At 55.1% G+C, this 24,409-nt stretch overlaps 1 protein-coding gene across 1 annotated transcript; it reads left to right on the top strand.

Annotated features, from left to right (window-relative positions):
- Positions 1 to 21,525: 21,525 nt before the first annotated feature.
- Positions 21,526 to 24,012, top strand: LOC309417608 (erythroblast NAD(P)(+)--arginine ADP-ribosyltransferase-like; the record flags this gene model as incomplete). Its single annotated transcript, XM_082015127.1, has 2 exons — positions 21,526 to 23,325; positions 23,927 to 24,012. The coding sequence occupies exons 1-2, from the start codon at positions 22,347 to 22,349 to the stop codon at positions 24,010 to 24,012; spliced, it is 1,065 nt and encodes a 354-aa protein (XP_081871253.1). The 5' UTR covers positions 21,526 to 22,346.
- Between the last annotated feature and the right edge of the window lie 397 nt (positions 24,013 to 24,409).

Genomic DNA, 24,409 nt, shown 5'->3' with positions numbered 1-24,409 from the left:
TGGAAAGAGCTGTCTCCTCCTGCAATGCTGTACTGCAGGGCGGTGCCACCCAGTGCGCCAGGCTCTGCGTCTGCAAGAGAAGCCGAGGAGAGAGGCTGCGTGACTGCAGCCCTTGCCCCTGCGTCCCCGCTGGGAGAGCTCCTGCAGCCGGGCTCCCCTGCCACCCCCAGGGCAGCGCTCGGCCCCGCAGGCGGCTGCTGCCCTGCTCCCAGAGCCCTCTGAGGAGAGAGCTGGTCCCCGTGTGGCCCATGGCCACTCGCGGGAGCACCCCTGACGTGCCTGGGCATCCTGCTGGGCATGGCACGAGGGGTTCCGCTTGCTACGGGGGCCAGGCCCACCTGTCCCCGCCTGCACCTCCCGCCTGCGCGTTGGGAAGACGTTCGGCCCCGTCTCCCTCAGGCTCCCTACCTGTGCGTGGTGGCTCCCCGCGGCCTGCGAGCTCTCTGGGCAGGGGAGCCGTGGCAGCCTGTCCCCATGGTGGGACGAGGCCGGGCTCTGGCTACCCTGCGGCGCTGCACTTGGCTGCCTGTGGCGTGCCTGCGGGCAGGAGGAGGAGAAGGCACGGGATGGAGGCGGCCGCCTTGGCGCAGCGGCCCCCACAGTGCCAGCGAAGCCCGGCACTAAGGCAGCTCCGTGCGGCCCCGTCCCAGCGCCGGCTTCTCCCTCCTGCCCCGTCCCTCACCTGGTGCCTCTTCTGCAGGCTCGGCAGCCTGGTGTCAGGCTGGGAGCGGGCGTTCGCCTCCTCGTCCATGGGCATCTTTGGCGTCTTCTGCCGCAGACCTTCCACGGGCACCCAGGGGAGATGCTGCCTCCTGAGGGAGGTGCTGTCCTGGGAGTGGGCACCCCAGGGCGCTCGCTCCTTAAATACCCCCCGTCACCGCGGGGACCCATGTCACAATGGCCTCTGGGCACGATGCGGCCCCCTGTCACAGAGCCCTGGCGGTCGCCATGGAGACGCCCAGGCCCGGGACCGGCAGAGGCAGCTGTAGGCCTGCGCCCCTTGGGCACCTTCCTGCGGGGCTTGTGCTGGGCCAGTGCCACGGCCGCGGGTGCGCGGCTTGCCACGGGCAGGGCCTGGCTGCTGCTGCTTTCCCCCCGAGAGGGAGAGCGCAGCCCCTGCCGGCGTTGCGTGATGTGAGCTGGCTTCTTCTCCCTTGCTTCAGGGCAACAAGCCGCGGCTCTCTCTGCAGGGGGTGTGATGATGTCAGGAGCTTGTTATGCCACCCTGTGGGAATTTGGGTGCCTTCTGGTAACGCTGAGCTCTCGGCTGTGTGTGCCAGGTAAAAGGGCTGCAGGAAGAGGCCGCAACACTGCACAGCGGGCTGGGACTCGCAGGGAGAAGTAGCGTTTCACCGTGTGCTTGGAGACAGGTTGATGCCTTTGGCACGTGAGGGGAAGGGTGCACAGCCGGGGGTCCGTAGGCTGCCCCTGCTTCCCCTACCACAAGGAGTGCCCCAGCGCTGCCAGGAAGCTCATCCCACGATCTGCGATTGTTTCTGCTTGGCCTGGAGCTGTGGGAAACTGCTACGTCGGCTGCGGGGAGGGCGAGCGCTGCAGACCTTCGACCACGGGGCCAAGAGGTCCGGCTCGCATCCTCGCAGGGCCCGGACACTGACACGGGACAGGACACCAAGTGTCAGTGGAAGAAGGGCTCCAGGATTGCTGCTCCAGGATCCGTTAGAGAATCACGACTGAGCTTGGACCCCAGGAGTCCCGGCCCAGGCGTGGAGCTTGTGAGAGCACGTGCTTCCATGAGATGTCTCGGGAGGCAAGCCTGGGGTCTTGCCCCAGTGGCAGAGTCATAATCCCAGCTGCACGGTGCCAAAGCCCAGCTGGTGCTGCGGCAGGTCGTGCTCCACCTGCACGGTCCTTCTCTTGTAACAGGCCGCTGAGGGCTGTGCGAGGGGAGCCGTCGCACTGGAGCCTGGGGCTGTCCCGCGGCTGCTACTAAAATTTCTCATCTCTCTTGAGGAGGAATATCCCCTGTTGTGGGGGTGTAATATGTTCATCTGACTCGTGTGATGAAGTGTAACCTTCTGTACTTTTATGGATTTCTCCTGCACCATAAAATGGGTATTTTACAGGAGAAACTTAAACTACTTTGCTGGTATATCAGCTCAAACAAGTTTGACCACTGACCGCATAGTATTGTGTAAAGAGAAACTTGTAAAGTGCATGCATAAAGTTTGGGGTCATCCTGGGGGCACGCTGAGGAAGATTCGAGAAGACTCTAGAAGGAGAGGAGGGCATGTGCCGGAGAAGACACGCCTATTCATGAATATGTATTAGCAGACAGGCCTATTCATGAATATGTATTAGCAGACAGGATCATGCTGAGGAAGATTCGAGAAGACTCTAGAAGGAGAAGAGGGCATGTGCCGAAGAAGGCACGCCTATTCATGAATATGTATTTGCAGACAGCATATAAACCAAGAACAGGAACTGTACCGCGTGCGTCTTGGTGGAGCGGAGACTCCCGGCGCACCCAGCGCTGTTTGCTTGCCTCTATTCGTTTAATAAATTGTAAACTTAAATTGGAATCCTGTTTGGGACTCAATCATTTATCACAACTGGGGGCTCGACCGGGATGGTCTTGGTTCCTGAATTGGGAGTTGATCTAGGAGGGGCGCCCCACCATTTGGTGGCTCCTGGTCGGGTCGGGTCGGGACTAACGCCATCCTGAACCTGAATAAGGGCAAGCAAAGAGTTTGATCTTTTTATGAGCTCCCTTGCCGGCTGCAGCAGTTTATTTTGCCCGTAATTCTGCGCGCGAAGATCCGAACGAAGACGACGGAGTCGTAAGTATTTAAGGTGTATACCGTTCGGTTGGGTGGCATTCGGTTGCCTGTGTGTGTAAGAGTGTGACTGAGACGGAACCTAGTTGCGAAGCGATTGTGGAGGTCTTCTAACCGCGGTTCCAATCTCGCACGAGGGACTTGGCCGGTGAAGGACCGAAGGGATTCCTATGGGATTCGTGGGTGGGTGATAGGTCCTAAACCCCCTGCAAGACACTCTTACTGGTAAGCAAGGGCTGTAGGAATTGCCACAGTAAACTTTCCTAGATGGGTCAGACGAAATCGAGAACCCAGGACCAGAAGAAAGGGAGCAAATTACTAAAAAGACCTCCGGAGAGTCCATTAGGAATAATGATTAAAAATTGGAATGATAGGGGCCCCAGAAAAGGAAAAAGTCAATTAAAATTAGTTCAATATTGTATGGTAGAATGGCCAAAAGAACCTTTGAGACCACATGTCTTTTGGCCGGTTTTTGGATCTTTTGAAGACTGGGTCTGCCAGGCTTTATATATGTTAATTCGAAGGAAGCTTTTAGTCAAGAGGAAAGCGATTATGCCTCACTATTTAAAAGTGAAAAGGAAAAAGAAAAAGATGATAAATGGGAGCCACTGGGTAACCTACCGCTTCCATATCCGTCTTCGGCAGCGGCTCCCCCTCCGGTAGCCGTAGTACCTCTACCTGTACCACCGTTGCCCCTACCTCCACCACCAACAGCACCGGAAATAGATCGACCTCCGGCTGCATGTACGAGAAGTAGGACTGCTGTGTCTGAGGGAGCTTCTCTATATCCCTTACGAGAAGTACCCCTCGGAGGCAATCAGGGAGGCATCGGGTTTGTGGCAGTCCCATTAAATAATCATACAGGGAATAAGGGAAGAGGTTCCCCGAGGCCAAATACAGTGGCTGGGACCGCATTCCTTAGAACACAATTTGTAGCTAAATCCTGGGGGGATATAAGACTTCGAGAAGCCCAGAAAGTCCATGTTAGGAGGGACGAAGAAAAACAAAAAGCAAAAGCAAAAATTTTTGTAGCAGCAGCAAGAGAAAGTCAGAAAAATAAGACTCCGTCTGGAGAGAAAAGCGAAAAAAAAGAATAGAGCAGACACCCCGGGGCCAGCCTTATTAATTGGTCCCCATAAAGAGGATACAGGGGCCGAAAAATCAACCATTCAAAAATTTCCAAAAGGAATAGAAAAAGGGAAGAGCTGTATGTCAGTAGTAGGGGCAAAAGGAGAGCCTTTTAAAGTAAATATCTTGCTTAATGATTTACTTCGGCTCCCTGAAGCCGAATACAATTTATTAGGAAGGGATTTGATTTTGAAGTTAAACTTGAGCATTCGGAGTCAAGGGGACAAATTGCCCAATTAGAATCAAGCAATACCCTATACCTATGGAGGGTCGAAAAGGACTAAAACCTGTAGTTGCCCAAACATACTTGGTATAGTGTAATAGATTTGAAGGATGCTTTTTGGGCCTGTCCTCTGGATGAGGGATCCAAAGATTATTTTGCCTTTGAGTGGGAGGACGAAAACAACAATTAAGATGGACTGTGTTACCACAAGGGTTTACGGAGTCACCAGATCTATTTGGACAAACTTTAGAGAAAATCTTACAAGATTTCACAATACCCAAGGAGGTAAAATTATTGCAATATGTGAACGATTTATTAGTAGCAGGAGAAACTGAAGAGGGGACCCGAAAAGCCACCATTAAATTGTTAAATTTTCTAGGGGAAAAGGGATTAAAGGTGTCCCGATCAAAGCTACAGTTTGTAGAACAAGAAGTAAAATACTTAGGACATGGGCTGAGTAAAGGAAGGAAGAAGTTAGATCCTGATAGGGTATCTGGGATTCTATCCTTAAGACCCCCACAAGCTAAAAAGGAAATTAGGCAAATACTGGGATTATTAGGAAGCAGAGGATGGCCTGCTTGTCTCCAAGCTTTGGTTGCTACAGCATTATTAATAGAGGAAGTTAGGAAGATTACCTTTAGTGCTCCTTTAAAGGTGTATACCCCACACAATGTCAGAAATGTTTTACAACAAAAAGCGGAAAAATGGTTAACGGACAGCCGGATCCTAAAGTATGAAGCAATACTAATAGACTCCCCTGACTTAGAACTGAGGGTGACTTCTGCTCAGAGTCCAGCACAATTTTTGTTTGGAGAACCATCAGAGGAATTACAACATAACTGTTTAGAGGCAATTGAGACCCAGACTAAGGTGAGACCAGATTTAAGAGATACTGAGTTGGAAAATGGAGAAGCACTGTTTATAGATGGCTCCTCCCGAGTGGTAGAAGGGAAGAGAAAATCGGGATATGCAATAATTACTAAGGACTTGGAACTTGTGGAATCAGGAACTCTGAGTCCATCATGGTCAGCTCAGGCTTGTGAGCTGTATGCCCTATGTAGGGCCCTGGAATTATTAAAAGGACACATATGGGGTGGTCACACTTTTGGAAAAATTTGGGAAGAAAGGGGTTTTGATTAATTCCCAAGGGAGGAATTTAATACATCAAGAACTGCAAGTAAAAATTTTAAAGGCGTTAAGAGAACCAAAGGAGATAGCAGTGGTACATGTGAGGGGACACCAAAAGGGATTAGATTACCGAACTAGAGGAAATAACTTAGCAGATAAAGAGGCCCGCAAAGCAGCCTTGAGGACTAAAGTTGCCAAAATTAATGTCATACAAACAAAGGAGGACACCAGCAAAGAAGGACGAGAGGAAAGAGAGACGTTTACCCCAGAAGAACAAACAAAATTGGAGAAAATAGGAGCTAAATTAGAACAAGGAAAATGGACACTGCCCGATGGGCGAGAAATGTTCCACGGGAGGGAGAAAAACAGCTTACAGACCCTTTGAGAAAGTACAAGTCGATTTCAAAAATATTTATTGGTAATAGTAGATCATTTAACACAGCGGGTAGAAGCTTACCCTGTAGCACGAGCTACGGCACAGATGGTGGTAAAAATTTTATTGGAACATTTGATACCTAGATATGGGATAATCCAGTACATTGATTCTGACCAGGGCACACATTTTACTTCTAAAATAATAAAACTATTATGTCAGTCATTAGGTATTCAGTGGGAATACCACACTCCGTGGCACCCACAAGGCTCGGGGAAGGTAGAAAGAATGAATAAATTAATGATTGAGACACAAATGCCCTGGACGAAATGTTTACCATTGGACAGTGAGACTGGATTATCGCCATACGAAATGTTATATGGCATGCCTTATTTTCAAGGAATGCCTCTGGGGAACGATGTAATTGAGGATCATAGTATCCAACAATATATAATTACCATTGGAAAAAGAGTAAAAGAATTGAGAGAGATTGGGATGGTGGCCCAAACACCGCCTTTAGCATTTGCAATTACAGAAACAGCTGTGAGAACTGCTGAAAAAGGATGGGCACATGTATCGCGAGTGAAAGGTCCACTGAAGGAGTAGAACGTCTAAATTGCTGTGGGAATTTTATTGTGGCTACTCCTGTAGAATTGGTGAACAGGGAGTCTAATAACAGGGATCAGTTTTGCAAATATACTAGTGTATGGGAGGATCAGCAAAGCCTTTGTGTAGAAGGTGGTGTTTATTTATAAGAGCGAAATGTTCTCAGTATCTCTCCAAGAGGAGGACAAGAAGATAGTTTAAATAATATAGACTTCAGGTGCATCCGCTGTGGAACATCCACCCCCTTAGAAGAATTAATTTGGGTACTAAGAAAGCACCCCCTTAAAGGAAGGAAGAGGGCAAGACCGGAGGGGAACTGGTGTTGCGGCTTAAAAAGGGTCTGCCAAGGGCTGCAACCCCTTTGGGCTGTGACCGCCGATCACTATGGCCCTGACCGGACCTCTTCTAGTTCTACTTGGGGTGAGTTCCTTGACTCTGACTACGGCAAATAACTGTAGTCAACGTGTATCCAAAAGAACTCCCTTATCAATATTGGGTAGAGATGAAGACAGAAGGAGGAAGATTAATCGGAACGAGTAAGGTTGTAACCAATTTGAACAGCATCCAGCTGGGGTTTACCCCAGAAGTGTGTAGGAACTAACTTAGAGGCAAAAATTGAAAAACTGAGGACCTTTTCTAATTGTACAGCCCGTACCTGTAATCCGATAAATGTGACTCTTATAAACTTAGAAAAGTGGAAACAGGAAAAAGTAACCAAAATGGGACTTACGATATATGGACCTGGAGAAGACCCAGGTATAGTTATTAGTATTGAAATAAAAGAAAGAACAAAAGAATCGGTACAGCATAGACTGTTATTTAATTCATTTGATCATGAAATAGAAACAGGAGGGAAACATGAAATTCCCACAGTTGCTAAAAATCTATTTGTAAACCTTGCTGAAAACATTGCTATGTTTGTGGTGGAACAAATCAAGGTGAACGATGGCCAGGGGAAGCTATGGAGAGCAATAGAAGTTATCCCCAAGTTTGGAAAACAATGGGAAAGGGTAATAGGAAGCCACAATGGGTACTCCAAACGAGTATAATTGGAAGGAGTTGTTGGCAAAACACCAAAGGGTTGGCTGTTGGGATAAACCCTGCACAGCTCGACCTTAAGGAGAAGGAGCTGTGGTGTTGATCTGCACGGCTCGACCTTAAGGAGAAGGAGCTGTGGCACTGAGAAGCTGGTAAACAGCTGGATAGCTGCACGGCTCGGCCTTGAGGAGAAGGAGCTGTGGAAAACAACTAAGAAGAAGCGAGGAAAACAGGAACACCTGCAAGCAGCGAATCCTGACTGTGTGAGAGGCGCGTGGACAGCGCGTGATATTTTGTATATAGCCAATTGCAATAAGGTGTGTAACAAGCTGTAACCAATCCTGAGTGTGTGCGCAGTGACTAAACAAAGATTATGATATATATTGGAGTCAGACAAGACAATAAGGGGCTTCGGAATATAACTCTCATAGAGTTGTGAAGTCCATCCTTCTCCCGCAACTGGTGACCCCGGCGTGATACAATCTCTGGGATCTCATCGTTGAACACCGGTCGAGCGCAGAGGACGCAGCGGGAGAAGCCCGGTTGGAAGAATTGCAGTCAGTGGGACTGACGCAAGGAAAAAGAAAAAGGAATACGTTGCAACGGAGAAGCACCCAGCGAGGTGAGGTGAGCAACCGGGGCGGCATGGGGCAGAACACATCGCATGAAGAAGGGGCGATAGTCAGACTCCTGCTGCACATGCTCTCTAAGAGAGGACTGAAATATGATGAAGATACACTTAGAAGGCTTCTAATTTGGAGCCGAAAGAAAGGGTACCCCCCTGATCCGTCTGTGGCATTTAAGGCAGAGTCGTGGGAGGAGATAGGAAAAATGTTATGGGAACATATTGAGAAAACCGCCGCAGAGTTAGTGACGGCGTGGAAGTTGATATTAACCACATTAAAAGCCTTAAAGACAGAGAGAAAAGCTGCAGCTGATCTGGAGGAGGCTGTTAAACTGCCTTCAACCAATCCCTTTTTAACTGAGTCAGAGGGTCCAGGACCTTCAGTGACTCCGACTGCACCTCCTGAGGTGCCAGATGCACCGGGTGAACTGGCCGCATTAGATAAGTCAGAGAAACAGATCTACGATGACATATGTGAGGGCAAGACGGGACAAAGCTGCCCAGAACAATGTACTCAATGTTCCCCTGTGTGTCCATGTGAAAGATTGATGGGGCGGGCTTCACCACCTCCGAAACCACTCAGACTTAACCGATTGAAAGCCGTAGTTTTGAAGCCCTCAGCCGAGCCCCTGCCACCTTTACGGCCCCCGTTGCCCGATAGCAACGACGAAGAAGAAGAGCCTGTTGTAGAGACTATAGGGAGGCAAGAGCCTAGAATGAAAGGCGACCCTAGGGAGCGGTGGAAAGACCTTTTTTTAGGAGCAATGAAAGACGAGGAAACGGAGTTACTGATGGCATTTCCTGTAGTGTACAGCCTCACGGGCCCAATCGCTGGGACCCATTTCACTGGGACTTGATTAAGAAAGTGCGGAAGGCAGTGGAAAATTATGGCTTGCAATCACCTTTCACGCAAGCTCTATGAGATAACATATTCACAGGAATGGTTCTTACACCATGGGATTGTCGGCAGATGATAGATATGTTGTTGACACCAACCCAAAGGTTATTGTGGGCAGACAGGTGGTATAAACTCTGTATGCAAGAAGCCCTGAGAAACCTGGAGCGTCAAGACGGCGATCCACTTCAGAACATCGCTATGGAACAAATGACAGGCCAGGGACTGTTTGTGGATGTTAGATTGCAAGCTCAGCTGCCCTTAGAAGCCTTGCAATTAGTTGGGCGACTAGCGTTGAATGCGTTGCGAACAGTCCCTGAGGAGGGAAAGAGGCAACCATCTTATACTTAAATGAGACAAGGGAGAGATGAACCGTATATGTCTTTTGCTGATCGTCTGAGAGACGCTTTGAATAAGGCGTATACCAATGAAGACGCAAAACTAGCAGTGTTGTTGAATTTAGCGGTAGAAAATGCCAATGTAGATTGTAAAAGAATTTTGTTAGCTTTGCCAAAAGAAGCAACGTTAGTAGAAATGATCGAAGCCTGCAACAGAGTAGGCTCTGCCACACATCAGGCAGAGACACTCGCAAGTGCCTTTGCAGCAGCAATTAAGCCATTTATAAATGGAAAAGGGGAGAAAAAATGTTTTAATTGTGGAAAAACAGGCCATTTTAGAGCTGAGCGCAAGGCCACAAGGAAAGGACCTAGGCAGATTGAGACAGGTCATAAATCCTTCCAACAAGGACCCTTTCAGCAAGGAATAGGCCCAGCAGGAGCACCATGTGGTCGATGCCAAAAATTTGGTCATCAAGCCTCAGAATGTTGTTCAAAGTATCATCGGGATGGTATGAAATTGGGAAACGGGCGACCGAGCATGAAGGCAGCCCACACGACGACACAAATGGGGAAGCACCACCAGGCTGCTTGGCAAGCCTCAGCGCCCAAACCGGAGAGAGCGCTGGAATGGACGTGGAAACAACAGTAGAAGTTACCTTATGGGACATGTCGGTTTATGATGTCCCGACTAACGCGAATGGACCATTAGGATATGGATTGAGTGCTTTGTTATCAGGACGATCTTCAGCAGCAAAGCAGGGACTTTTTGTTCTCCCTGGAGTCATTGATTAAAAAGGCCATATTGTGCCACCCACTAGTCCTTGGAACACACTTGTTTTTGTGATTCCAAAGAAAAGTGGAAAATGGAGACTATTACATGACTTGCAAGAAGTCAATAAGGTTGTAGTGGACATGGGAGCCTTGCAACCAGGGCTACCATCTCCCTGTATGATACTGAAGTATTGGAAACTTTTGATCATAGATCTCAAAGACTGCTTTTTTACAATCCCTCTGCATGAAGATGATGCCAAACATTTTGCATTCTCAGTCCCAAGTACAAACAAGGCGCAACCCATGCAAAGATATCATTGGACAGTATTGCCACAAGGCATGAAAAATTCACCCACGATGTGTCAAATTTATGTAACTTGGGCTTTACAGCCAATCAGAAAAAGGTGGCCTCAATAGCTCATCTATCATTATATGGATGACATATTGTTGGCTGGTGATCAATTAAATCCGGAAGAAATGATCGGGGAGCTCGTTGAGCTTTTGAGGCAAAGTGGGCTGCAAGTGGCGCCGGAAAAGATACAAGCTGAAGCGCCTTGGAGGTACTTGGGGTGGATGATCATTGAAACGTCGGTGACCCCCCAAAAGGTTGAATTAAGAATTCAGATTAAAACATTAAATGATGTACAAAAATTGGTAGGAGACGTTAACTGGATTCGACCTATTTGTGGGATCACAAACCAAGATATGGAGCCCTTGGTTCAGCTCTTGCGAGGGGATAGCAGGTTAAATTCTCCTCGACAATTGACCAAGGAAGCCCGGGAAGCAGTAGCAAACATTTCTGAAAAGGTAACTCAAGCATTTAGTTCTAGGATAGACCCCTCGATAGGGATCACTTTGGCAGTAATCAATCACGAGCGACATCCCTATGCGCTTATAATACAGTGGATAAAAAAGCTAGAATCAAAAGCGGACCCATTGAGAATTTTAGAGTGGGTCTTTTTGCCTCAGTAGCACAGAAAAACCATCACCACAAAAGTAGAGTGTTTTGCAAATTTGATTATGAAAGGGCGCAACAGAATTATTGATATATCGGCAAAGGACCCGAAAACGGTTTTAAAACCATTGCAACAAGAATATTTGACTTGAGCTTTGCAGCACTCTGTTCCCTTCCAAACTGCATTAGCAGGATTTGAAGGTGACATTCAGATTAATTATCCATCACACAAAATGTGTACCTTTTTTAAAAACCATGAAGTAGAAGAAAAATCAAAGTGTAGTCAATATCCAGTTCAAGGTGCTACAGTATTTACGGGTGGTGGTGGGAAAACAGGCAAGGCAGCAATAGTATGGCGAGAGCACGGAGAATGGAAACAACGGGTACTTGTTGTGCCAGGATCAGTTCAAAAGGTAGAACTACAGGCAGTAATTGAAGCCTTTAAATTATGGTCTGAAGAACCTGTGAATATAATTACTGATTCTTTATATGGAGTTGGAGTACTCCAAAGATTGGAAGGTTCAATTCTCAGACAGGTACAGCAGGAACAGCTATATCAACAATTTAGAACGCTTTGGTTTTTATTGCAGAACAGACGACATCCTTATTACGTTATGCATATACGCAGCCATACCAACCTTCCAGGGGAACTGGTGGAAGGAAATGCAAGAGCTGATCGGCTGACTGCCGCAGTATGGGCTGGACCTGCCCCGGACCGTTTAGGTCAAGCACAAGCCTCTCATGCCTTTTTCCATCAATCTGCCAAAGTTTTAGCGAGACAATTTAATCTAAGTGCAGGTGACGCTAGAGCTATCATACAGACTTGTGCTGATTGTCAACAAATAGGCCCAGGAATCGTGATTACAGTAAGTCCCCGAGGATTGCATTCGCTACAACTATGGCAGATGGATGTGACACATGTTGCTGACTTTGGAAGATTTAAATATGTTCATGTTTCAATTGATTGCTATTCTGCAGTAGTTTGGGCCACTGCACAAACAGGAGAAACTAGTAGGCATGTACAAAAGCATTTGCGAGCTGCATCCGCAGCCCGTGGTATACCCCTACAAATTAAAACTGATAATGGTCCTGGTTATGTAGCCCTGTCAACCCAACCATTTTTTGCTCAATGGGGAGTGACGCATGTTACTGGAATACCACATCCCCCAACTGGACAAGCTATTGTTGAACGAATGAATCATTCCTTGAAGTGTTTATTGCAAAAACTAAAAGGGGGAGAGGCTACCACACCACCCCAAGAACGTTTGAATAAAGCCTTATATGTGTTAAATTATTTGCATCTAGCAGAAGGAGAAACATGTAAAAGGAATGACAGGAAGTCTGTTTGAGTTAACACAAAATGTGCAAGTAAAAGTTAAAAATTTGGAAAAGAATATGTGGGAAGGACCTTTTCAACTGCTAACCTGGGGACGAGGTTATGCTTGTGTCATTACAGATTCTGGAACTTGTTGGGTACCCGCAAAATGGGTAAAACCATGGGTGAAACAGTCACCATCATCATCATCGGACACATCTTGACACTATCGGGTGTCATCGCAATCTGGATGCCACCTCAGCCAAAAGAAAATGTATGGGTAAATCACACTGAAATGAGCAGTATCATGAGAGGAACACGGAAAGCTTTTAGGGCAAACCGCTCTATAACTACAAATCCTTTCGTAAGATATAGTATTGGTTTTCATAGCTTTATACAAGCACTTTTTCCATCTCTAGAAGTAGCTTCTATCGCTAGGAGTAGTACAGCTAGAATTGTTTGCCTTGTAACATTCTGCTATTAATTTAAGCATAGTTGGTATGTGACTGCTGGATTACGGTAAGATGCCGTGTGAACAAAACCTATGAACCAATAGACGGGGTGGCTGTGGCGCGTGCAGCACGTCTGGCCAGCGGGCACATGCGCCATAGGCTCCCTGTGTTGAGAGGTGACAACCGAGGCATGTTCCGACACTCACTGGCCACGTGTGTCGAAACTCGTTCCTTGGCAAATGTATTAAATACCGGGATTTCCCGAAGAGCAGGGGGATCGGTGTATGGCAAGGCCACTGTTGCCTCCGTGGGGACGCCCATGTAAAGCTGGCACCTACCGACTGCTAGGCTGAGTTCGCGGCACAGGACGATACAAGAATGTACAGATGGTCCATCTTCCTCACAGTCCTTAGGTTGCAAATGATCCATCAGGTTTTGTTTATAGATAAACAAAAAGGGGGAGATGTTGGGATCACCCTGCACAGCTCGACCTTAAGGAGAAGGAGCTGTGGTGTTGATCTGCACGGCTCGACCTTAAGGAGAAGGAGCTGTGGCACTGAGAAGCTGGTAAACAGCTGGATAGCTGCACGGCTCGGCCTTGAGGAGAAGGAGCTGTGGAAAACAACTAAGAAGAAGCGAGGAAAACAGGAACACCTGCAAGCAGCGAATCCTGACTGTGTGAGAGGCGCGTGGACAGCGCGTGATATTTTGTATATAGCCAACTGCAATAATGTGTGTAACAAGCTGTAACCAATCCTGAGTGTGGGCTAACTCCCCAAACGACCACCGAGGACCACCCGAGACCCCTGCGCATGCGTAGTGTAGTTTTGCAACGCCAGCCTTACGTAAATGTAGTAGGTAGGCAGGGAGGTGGAGATTTCCCGGGAAATGTGTGAATATTCATGTCTTTAAGGTATCTAAAGGATGAACTTTTGTTTCAAGGCACACATGTTAGGCGGAGCAATCCCGCGTGCATCCAGCACTGCAATAAAGAACGCCTGCCTTCTAAAGCTTCAAAATAAGTGTTAGAGGGTTTTCTTGCCGACCCTTAGCCACTAATCGCAATTGCTTCTCACCCAGATGGATGCCTCTGGCAAGGGTCTGGCTCCATCCTCTCCCCGTCCTCCCTGCTGCCTGCCGGTGCCCACGGGCAGGGAAGAGCCCCTGTGCTCTGCCCGCTCTGCCTGCCCCCGCAGCCCCGGCGCAGCCCGCAGGTTCTCCCACCGCTCCTCCTTGCCGTTCTGGAAGACGGCGCTGGCAGTTGCTCGGATCGCCGGGAGTCTCCCCAGATCAGCGGGCAGAGCGCGGCCTCACGCTGGCACGGCATGGCTGCCCCCAGCCCTGCCGTGCGCCCCAGCCAGTCACACAGCCACGCGGTAAAGGGTTTAATGAACACCCCGAAAGGATCGCTGCCGGCCCGAGCTGGCGTTCACCCGCTGCTCTGCTTGGCCGCCTCTCTCTTCAGCGATGATAGGGCGGATGCCCTTTCCACGGGGCAGGGAGAGCCGTGGCTTGTTGCCCTGAAGCAAGGGAGAAGAAGCCAGCTCACATCACGCAACGCCGGCAGGGGCTGCGCTCTCCCTCTCGGGGGGAAAGCAGCAGCAGCCAGGCCCTGCCCGTGGCGGGCCGCGCACCCGCGGCCGTGGCACTGGCCCAGCACAAGCCCCGCAGGAAGGTGCCCAAGGGGCGCAGGCCTACAGCTGCCTCTGCCGGTCCCGGGCCTGGACATCTCCACGGCGACCGCCAGGGCTCTGTGACAGGGGGCCGCATCGTGCCCAGAGGCCATTGTGACATGGGTCCCCGCGGTGACGGGGGGTATTTAAGGAGCGAGCGCCCTGGGGTGCCCACTCCCAGGACAGCACCTCCCTCAGGAGGCAGCATCTCCCCTGGGTGCCCGTGGAAGGTCTGCGGCAGAAGACGCCAAAGATGCCCATGGACGAGGAGGCGAACGCCCGCTCCCAGCCTGACACCAGGCTGCCGAGCCTGCAGAAGAGGCACCAGGTGAGGGACGGGGCAGGAGGGAGAGGCTGGCGCTGGGACGGGGCCACACGGAGCTGCCTTGGTGCCGGGCTTCGCTGGCACTGTGGGGGCCGCTGCGCCAAGGCGGCCGCCTCCATCCCGTGCCTTCTCCTCCTCCTGCCCGCAGGCACGCCACAGGCAGCCAAGTGCAGCGCCGCAGGGTAGCCAGAGCCCGGCCTCGTCCCACCATGGGGACAGGCTGCCACGGCTCCCCTGCACAGAGAGCTCAGAGGCAACTGGGAGCCGCCGTGCACAGGTAGGGAGCCTGAGGGAGACGGGGCCGAACGTCTTCCCAACGCGCAGGCGGGAGGTGCAGGCGGGAACAGGTGGGCCCGGCCCCCGTAGCAAGCAGAGACCCTCGTGCCGTGCCTGGCAGGCTGCCTGGGCACGTCGGGGGTGCTCCCACGAGTGGCCGTGGGCCACACGGAGACCAGCCCTCTCCTAAGAGGGCTCTGGGAGCAGGGCAGCAGCCGCCTGCGGGGCCGAGCGCTGCCCTGGGGGTGGCAGGGGAGCCCGGCTGCAGGAGCTCTCCCAGCGGGGACGCAGGGGCAAGGGCTGCAGTCACGCAGCCTCTCTCCTCGGCTTCTCTTGCAGACGCAGAGCCTGGCGCACTGTGTGGCACTGCCCTGCAGTACAGCATTGCAGGAGGAGACGGTCCGTCTGCCAGCCTTGCCGCCTCTCCCCTGGCAGGCAGCGGCACCCGGGCACATACCCACAGCTCAGCCGCCACGGGCTGCCAGCACCTGCTGCACGCTGCCGCCTCTGCCGGCAGCGTCGTCTGCATCTTCTGCCAGAGGCAGAGAAAGCGCCAGCAGCCCCACAGGCAGCGGCCACCAACAGCTTGTCGCATCTCCTTGGCGCATGTGCGGTGAGCAGGGCTCAGTCGCGAGGCTGGAGAGCTGGGGGCCTGCCCCACACAGCCCCACAGCCTACACCACAGCTGTGGAGGGGGCCGCCCAGTGCCAAATGACTGAGCACCTGGGCAAGATTTTCACTGGGAGCTGGCGACGCAGCCGGGAGCTGGCAGCACAGCGGGACCAGGCGCACAGCATGGTGTGTGGCACCACGGCTGTGGCAATGACAATGAGAACAGACCATCTGGAAGAGCTGGAGAGGAGCTGCCTGGCCCGCACCGGGCACTGCCTGGCCCAGCTTGGGAAAACCAATCTGCAGCAGCAGCAAGATGGCCCGGAAGAGAGCGAGCTGTGGCAGCCGGAGGGCGAGGGGCAGCGTTTCTCCCCGGCATGGACGGGGCAGGTCAGTGTCAGACCCAGGCAGGTGAGTGCCAAGGACAGGACGGGATAGAGGGATGAGCCTCCCTCTGCCTGGGGCCCGCCGCTGCTCCGCACAGCTGCAGCCCCATCATCTCCTGCACCCCTCTCCCAGCAGCCGCTGCAGGCATGTACCCGGCAGGCATTTATGCCGCTGGAGCCGGGCTCCCTTTGCAAATCCCCCTCTCTCTTTCAGCTATGCAAGGGCCACTCGTTTTCCAGCCTGCGGCAGCCAGAGCTGACACCCCTGCAGCTCCCTGAGGCCACCACAAGCAAGCAGGACCTGCTGGAGCGACTGGAAGCCCATGTCCCCAGCAAACATCAGGCAGGGGCAGCAGTGGGGGCAGTCCTGCAGGTGCCAGAGGAGAAGCTGGGGGCCTTGGCCAAGGAGGAGCAGCGGGCAGATGACAGTAGCACAGAGCTGTCCCAAGCAGAAGTCACCATCTGCAACACCTGGGTCAACTCCTTGGGCCCGGAACACTTCCAGGACCACCCCCAGGAGGGGCGCGCCCAGCCCAGCAGCTTGGGACCAGAGGTGGTAGGAGAGGCAGCCAGAGACCTGCAGAACGTGTCTCCTGCCCCGGCGAGTCCCACGGATGCCGAGCCGGCAGCTTCTGCCCAGGCCGCAGCTCCTGAGGAAGAGGGGCAGGGCGTCCCTCTCTCTCCCGCGGCACAAGAGGATGCACCAGCACCAGCTGCCAGCGAGCGGGCCGCAGCCGCAGAGGCAGAGATCCAAGCACCTGCCCCACACGGCCCCACAGCCGATGAGGAGGCTCTGCAGGCCACGGCCCAGTACCTAGTGAGGGAGGCCGTGAGGAGGGCGATGATTGAGGTCCAGGGACTTGACCAGCAGCCGACGGAACAGTGGGACATGGATGTGGCGATGGCTGCAACACTTGCAGCACCGCCGGACACCGAGTCGCCTCTGGCTGAAGAGCCTCAGAGAGAGGACACCAGAGCCCCGCTGGTCCCAGCAGCACATGACAATGAAGAAAGCATGGCTTCTCCCCGGTTTGGCCACCAACACGGAGAGGGCAGCTCTGCCACTGTCTCCCCAGCAGCGCACGAGGGTGAAGTGGCTTCATTACTGCCTGAAAGCCCTCCAGCACAAGCTGGCACACCCGACCTTGAGGAAGAGGGGCAGCACGCTCCTCTCTCTCCCGTGGCACAAGAGGAGGCACCGGTACCAGCTGCCAGCGAGGACTCCGCAGCTGCAGAGGCAGAGAGCCAAGAACCTGCCCCACACGGCCCCACGGCCGATGAGGAGGCTTTGCAGGCCATGGCCCAGTACATAGTGCGGGAGGCCGTGAGGAGGGCGGTGATTGCAGTCCAGGGACTTGAGCAGCAGCCGCCACAACAGCGGGACCTGGAACAAAGCACAGATGTGGTGACAGTTGCAACACCTGCAGCAATGCCGGACACGGAGTCTCCCTTGGCTGAAGAGCCTCAGGGAGAGGACAGCACAGCCCCTCTGGACCCAGCAGCACATGAGGATGAAGAAAGCACGGCTTCTTGCGAGTCTGGCCACCAGCAAGGAGAGGGCAGCTCCACCACTGTCTCCTCAGCAGCGCAAGAGGATGAATTGGCTTCATTGCCTCAAAGCCCTCCAGCACACACTGGCACACCCCTCCTTGCCCCAGCAGCGGCTTCTCCCCTGCAGTGGGAACTGTGGGACCAGGTGAGACAGGCACACGTGGCCAGCGCTTGGCTCCCTGAGGTGCGAGAGACAGGCCCAGTGCCCCGGGTGTGTGTTGTAGAAAAAGTCGTGGTGCTCTCCGTGTCACCCCCTCCCTTCCCTGCCTATGCCCTTTCTCTCCCCATGCAGGCGGCCTCCATGCACTCCTCCGGATGCAGGGACGTGTGTGACGATGACTCAGGTACGTCCACGAGTCGAGCGCCAGCCTGGTGAGTGGCATCCAGGCCAGGCCGGCAGCACTGCGCGCACGGGGGCTGGCCGCACCACGGCCACCCCTCCCTGGGGAAAGGCCTGGGAGGCGCGGGGCAGGCAGCAGCTTGTCTGTCGCCCACCCGGACCCTCGCCTACAGCTCTCCTCCCCCCACAGGCATCGCCGCCCTCGTGCTGCCCGCCCAGGCTCAAAGGCAACGGCCGCCCTCCCTCTTCAGGAGGGCTCTGCGGGCTCTGCGCAGGGCTTTCCGCTGCAGCTGCATCACGGGACAGCAAGAGCTGCAGCACCCCGCTGCCAGCCCCCGGCGGGTCCCCAGAGATGGCGGCTGGCCCTGAGACTGCGCAGTGTCTGGAGGGAGCGGCACGGGGAGGCACGCGGGGGATGGGCGCATGGACGGTGCCCCATGCATGCTGCTGCCCTGAGGTCATCGTGCTGCCAGCGCCGCTCGACTGCGAATGTTTGCTCAGGACCATAAAAGACATCAATTGTCCCCCAGTGCGCGTCTGTGCCTGGTCTGTCTCGGGAGAAAGACGGGTGCGGGCAAGGCCCGTGCCGGTGGTGTGTGCTGGGAGGAGCAGGAGAGTCTCCCCAACAGCTTTTCCGTCTTGTCAACGGTGTCCCCCTGCTCCACGGTGCAAAAAGACAGTGCTGCTGGCTGAGCACCGCAGCCCACGCCTGCCCCACGGCCCAGCTGCCTGGGGGCAGCTCTTGGCAGGCAGCCTCGCTGTCGCCCCTTGCTGACGCACGGGCTCAGGCCGCCACGCAAGGAGCCCTGCCCGCAGCGGGCATCAGACTCGGGACAAGGAAGGAAAGGCAGGAGACGGGGAGAGCCAGAAAACCCAAGACGGTCCCTTCCTCAGTCCTGTCAGCAACTCTACAGTGAAACTGTACCATCTGCCAGGATGCAGCCCTGCGCCGCGCCCGGGCGGCGGGCGCCATGCCCACTTTCTCGCAGAGAGCTGCTCCTGGGGACACAGGAGGGGTGCGGGGAACGGGGCAAGGCTGAGCAGAGGCTGCGCAGGGCAAGGAGGGGGCCTCCGCAGTGGCGAGAGCCCCGGGGCAGGGGGTCAAGCTCCCGGGAAGTGTGGGTTGCGCTCAGGGGCCGCAGCGGCACGAATGAGGTGCAGGACAGAGCCCACTGAGAGGATGGAGCAGCGGGGGTGGCTCTCGGCTGGCAGGTGAGCACCTGCCAGCACCAGAGGCCAGCTCCAAATCTAAGGGAGTGGCTGCCCCAGGCTCTCCGCCGAGGTGATGTAATGCTCCACTCTCTCAGGAATGACATTTTTCCTAATATCCAATCTAAAGCTTCCCTGGCGCAACTTGAGACCATTTCCTCTCATCCTATGGCTGGTTACTTGGGAGAAGAGACCAACCCCCTCCTCGCCACAACCCCCTTTCAGGTAGTTGTACAGAGCGATGAGGGCTCTCCTCAGCCTCCTCCAGACTGAACACCCCCAGTTCCCTCAGCCACTCCTTATCAGACTTGTGCTCCAGACCCCTCCCCAGCTCTGTTGCCCTCCTCTGGACACGCTCCAGCACTTCAACGTCCTTCCTGTCGTGAGGGGCCCAAAACTGAACACAGGATTCAAGGTGCGGCCTCACCAGTGCCCAGTACAGGGGCGCGATCCCTGCCCTGCTCCTGATGGCCACACTAGTCCGCATTGTTTTGGTTTAGCCCCAGCCGGCAACTCAGCCCCACGCAGCCGCTCGCTCACTCCCTCACGGTGGGACGGGGGAGAGAATCGGAAGAGTAAAAGTGAGGAAACTCATGGTTTGAGACAAAGACAGTTTAAGAGGTAAAGCAAAAGCCGCGCACACAAGCAGAGCAAACCAGGGAATTCATTCACCACGCCCCGTGGGCAGGCTGGGGTTCAGCCACCTCCAGGGAAGCAGGGCTGTATCATGCCTAATGGTTTCTTGGGAAGACAGATGCCATCACTCCGAACGTCCTGCCACCCCTTCCTTCCTTTTTCATCCCAGCTTTATATACTGAGCATGATGTCATACGGTATGGAATATCTCTTTGGCCAGCCTGGGTCAACTGTCCTGGCTGTGTCCCCTCCCAGCTTCCCGTCCCGTACACCCCCTGCCTTCTTGCTGACAGGCCAGCATGAGAAGCTGGACTGTCCTTGACTGCTTAGCAACAACTCGAAACATCAGCACATTATCAACATTTTATCATCCCAAATCCAAAACATAGCCTCACACTAGCTTCTAAGGAGAAAATTAACCCTCAGGTCCACGTTGCCACCTCTGTGTGGAGAGTGCGTGACTTGCCAAGCCCCACTGGATACAGAGGGGATCTATTGGGTGTATTGACCCTAAGAAGCCTCAAAGATGAACAATTTTAAGGCTTCTTCATGAATGGAGGTCCAATCCCAGGTGGCCCTTTTGCATGTCAAATCGTACAGGGCACGGGCTATGATGGAAAAAACTGGGATGTGTTTTCTCCAAAAGACAGCAGGCCTAGGGCTGTAGCTCCTTCTTCTTTCCAGGCATTTTTTCTTGCTCAAGGGTAGTCAAGGTTTTGGGAGGAGTACACACCGTTCTTCCCCTCCACCACCAGACATCCAGGAACTTTACCTCAGAAGATGGGAGCTGTCTTGAATCACCTCCCTGCCCTCCATGTGCCTCAGCATAGCTTCTGGGAGGATCCGCTCCATGACCTTCGCAGGCACAGACGGGAGGCTGATGGGTCAGCAGTTCCCAGGGTCCTCCTCACAGCCCGGAGCAACCACCTGTGGACCAGGACCTCTCAGCCCTGCAGCCAGGCCAGCCCCGGCCAAGGTGGGGGACCACTGTCGAGCTCCTCTTCCGTGGCACTGGTGAAGCTCCCACTCTGTAGCTCCATGGGGGCCCAGCTTGCTCAGGGAAAGCCACGCTCATGGGGCACCCGCGGCAACCGCCAGTTCTGGTGCTCCACTGGGGGGCAAGTGGGCAGGGGTGCAGCGGGGCCTCTTCCCTCTCCTCCTCTGCAGGGCCAGCATGGAGGTGTCGAGCAGGGATCGCCTGTCCCCGCGGGCTCCGCTGGCCTCCAAGGCCTCTCTGGGCTCCCTGTCAGGGCGCAACTCCTCTCCCCAGGGCTCCTTCTACTCCTCCCCAGAGCCCTGGCCCGGTGCGATGGCGGAGCCAGCAGCACTTACCCATGTGGGATTGCCCTGGACCCCCAAGGCTGTCGGGGAGCCGGGGCTGCAGCCAGGGCCAGTCCTTGGTCAGGACCCTCCACTGGAGCTGCCGGCAGGGACAGAGCAAGAGTGGCTCCCCGGGGATCATAGAATCACCGAATCACACAATCATTCTGGTTGGAAAAGACCTTTAAGATCATCAAGTCCAACCAGTAACCCAACACAATTGCCGTGTATTTCTCTCCCTAATGCTACAAATTATTTTCTTTTTCCCCTCTTCATTCCTTGGAGGGATCTGGGTCCTAATGTAGGGCACAAAGCCGTTGGCCTCGTTGACAGTAGTTTGCCACCAGTAGGAGTCTTTGCTCAAGCAAGAGCAAAAGACACACCGAAAAGCGTGACGGAGCAATCGGGTAGGGCTATAATCGTGCCTGGGAGCCGTCTGCGCACATGAAGGTTTTGTGTCTCGCTCTGTGTAGTGGCCACAGAGTCAGTGTGATCTCCCTGTACAGCACTAGGAGACATCAATCTGTTTGCTTCTTTCCTCGACCAAGCTTCAAAGGCTGGCTTTGAAAGGAAAATGTGGTTCAAATGTAACATTCCTGCAGGAAGACCTCGTGTAACTGATTTACCAAAATTAAAACTTTTTTTCCCTGTGAAGCTTCGTTTCCTCCATAGCAACAAAAAGACCAGGTTTTGGTCTTTGGGCTGACCCACCGTGGATGCCCCCGCCAGCGCCACTGACACCTCCATGCCACACGTGCCACAACCTGCCCCGTCCTCAGCAGCGTGACGGTGCGGGGTCAGTGCAAGCACTGCGTCCCGGGTCGGCGGGGCCTGATCCGGCGGCGGCTCCTGCAGGAAAAGGCAGAGCCCCCAGCGGGACAGCACCTGCACCCAGGTTATAGCAAAGGCAATTTATCCCACGGGGGTTTCCTGACCGTCCCCCGCAGCCGCGCAGCACGGCGGGAGGGGGCAGCGGCTGCTCTGGGCGCTTGGGGCAGGGGACGGTAAAATTAACCAGGAGGACAGAGGTGGGGTCTGGATCCGGGCCCGAGCAATCATGGCCAGGGCTGCTATAAAAAGAAAGAGCGGACGCTTCTCGCCTCTCTTGCCGGCAGCGGGCGGGCGCCAAGAGGCTGGGTGCCACGGGAGTTGGGGAGCAGCACCCCGACCCCGCGCCCACCGTGGGGCACAGGTAACACTGTGGGGATCCTGGGGGGTTTGCTCCCAGCGGGGAATGCTGCAGTCCTGTGGGCTGCGGGGGCCATGGGGCCAGGCGCCGGGGACGCCCGCCTGTCGGCAGCATTTAACACGAGTAACGGCATCGGGGTCTCGGCCGGTACCGAGAGGTTTGCCGAGCGGGGTGCCCCTGGCCAGGGATGCAATGGTGGGTGCATTCCTCCAGCCTGCCCTGCTGCTCTCTGCAGCCCCCTCCCAGGCCCCGCCGCCATCCCGGAGCTGACCCTGCTCTCGCTCCCCCACCTCCCCAGCCACTTGCGGAGGAACCGGCTGCCTCCCTGCCCACGGCACTGCGGCAGCCGGGGGCTTCCCCTGGGGCGCCTCTGCCTGACATGGAGCATCTGGTGCTGCGTTTGGTGCTGCTGGCCGGGACGCTGGCCGCCGGCAGCTCCCCGCACCGGCGAGACCTCGCCCCCGTCAAGGAGGTGGCACTGGACATGGCCCCCACCTCCTTCGACGACCAGTACCGGGGCTGCAGCCGCATGATGGAGGAGGAGCTGGGAGACCTCAACCGCACCGAGTTTGCCAACAACAGTGTCTACGCTCAGGCGTGGACCCTCGCCGCCGCTGAATGGCGGAGCCGGAGGGGACGCTTGCCCCAGTCACCGGCGCTGCGGCCGGAGCAGGCGGTCGCCCTCCTGGCGTACACCCTGCAGGGTCCCCTGCACCAGGCATTCAACGCAGCCGTGCGCGAGGCCGGGCGCTCCCGCGGTGAATACCTGGGTGCCTTCCACTTCAAGGCGCTGCATTTCCTCCTGAGCGAGGCCCTGCGTGCCCTGCAGGACGCCCAGCCCCATCGCTGCCACCGCGTCTACCGGGGTGTCCGGGGCATCTGCTTCAATGCCCAGCGCCACCAATCCATCCGCTTCGGCCACTTCACCTCCGCCTCCCTCCGGAACGAGAGCACCCTGCCCTTCGGCCGGGACACCTTCTTCTCAGTGGAGACCTGCTACGGCGTCCCCATCAGGGACTTCTCCTTCTTCCCTGAGGAGGAGGAGGTCGTCATCCCGCCCTACGAGAGCTTCGAGGTCACCAACATAACCCGCGACGGGGACAAAGCCTTCATCCACCTCCGCTCCCAGACCGTGCTCAGCACTGACAACTGCGAGTTGGTGGAAGGTGATGTCCCCTCCATTGGGGTGCTGGGGAAGGGGGGCGTGGGGTGGCCCTGTCCCACCAGCTCCACCAGGAAGTGAGGATTGGGACCATGGGGAGGGCCATGGCGGGGAGGTTGCCTTCGGGCACGTGTCCTTGCCTGTCTCCCAGCCGCTCTCCCCCAGCGTTTGCAATGGGGACCCTCTGCAGCAAAGCACAACACGGCATGGCACGGTACGGTATGGCACAGCATGGTGTGATGCAGGACAGCACTGCTCAGCACGGTGTGGCATGGCATGATGCAGCACAGCACAACATGGGATAGCATGGTACGGCACAGCACGGCACAGCCCGGCACGGCACGGCATGGCACAGCACAGCATGGCATGTTGTCAGACGCACAGCACAGCAGAGCACGGCACGGCATGGCACAGCTGGGCCGCGGCGCAGAGCGTGCAGCAGCCGTGCAAACAGACTTGGTTTCTTTGGCAGAGAAGAGATGCAAGAGCCGGCCGTGTGTCTTCAGTGCAGGTGAGCCGAGAGCCCCCGCTGCAGCTCGAGGGTGACCCTGGCTGAGCCCCCTGCCCCCTGTCTGCCCCTCACTCCCCCCCTCTGGCACTCCCAGGCAGGAGCGTCCGCCAGGACCCCCCGCTCCTCGGGGGGCTCCTCCTGGCAGCCGTGGCCCTGGCAGCAGCTGCCAGGGGCCCCTGAGCCACAACAGCACCGCAGTCACGGCACCATGGCGAGGAAAAGGCGCCAGGAACAGGAGCCACCAGCTTCACCGAGACGGTGGGATGGGACAGAGCAGCAGGAGGGGCTGGGGCTATGGGGACAGCCCCACTGCAGGGTCCCGCATGGCGGCCGCCTGTGCCCAGTTCAGCCCTGCCATGGTGCCACCGGCCCCGGGACGTGTCAGCAGTGCCGGGGCAGCAGCGGAGCCTGGATGAGGCCTTTGGCAGAGCCGTGGACGGGGCTTTTGGGTGCAGCTGAGCGTGGGGTCTGTGAGGGGCTGCCCCAGGGACAGGGGCTGGCACTGACGGGGACCAGAGGGGCGCAGCAGGGCTGCTTTTGGGGGTGTCCCTGACCAGCCGGCCACTCGCCTTCCCCT

The sequence above is a fragment of the Phaethon aethereus genome (assembly GCF_964289735.1).
Source record: "Phaethon aethereus genome assembly, chromosome: 1".
Classification (NCBI taxonomy): Eukaryota; Metazoa; Chordata; class Aves; order Phaethontiformes; family Phaethontidae; genus Phaethon; species Phaethon aethereus.
Note: the sequence above shows the minus strand (reverse complement) of the source record. Positions and strands in the feature narration are given on the sequence as shown.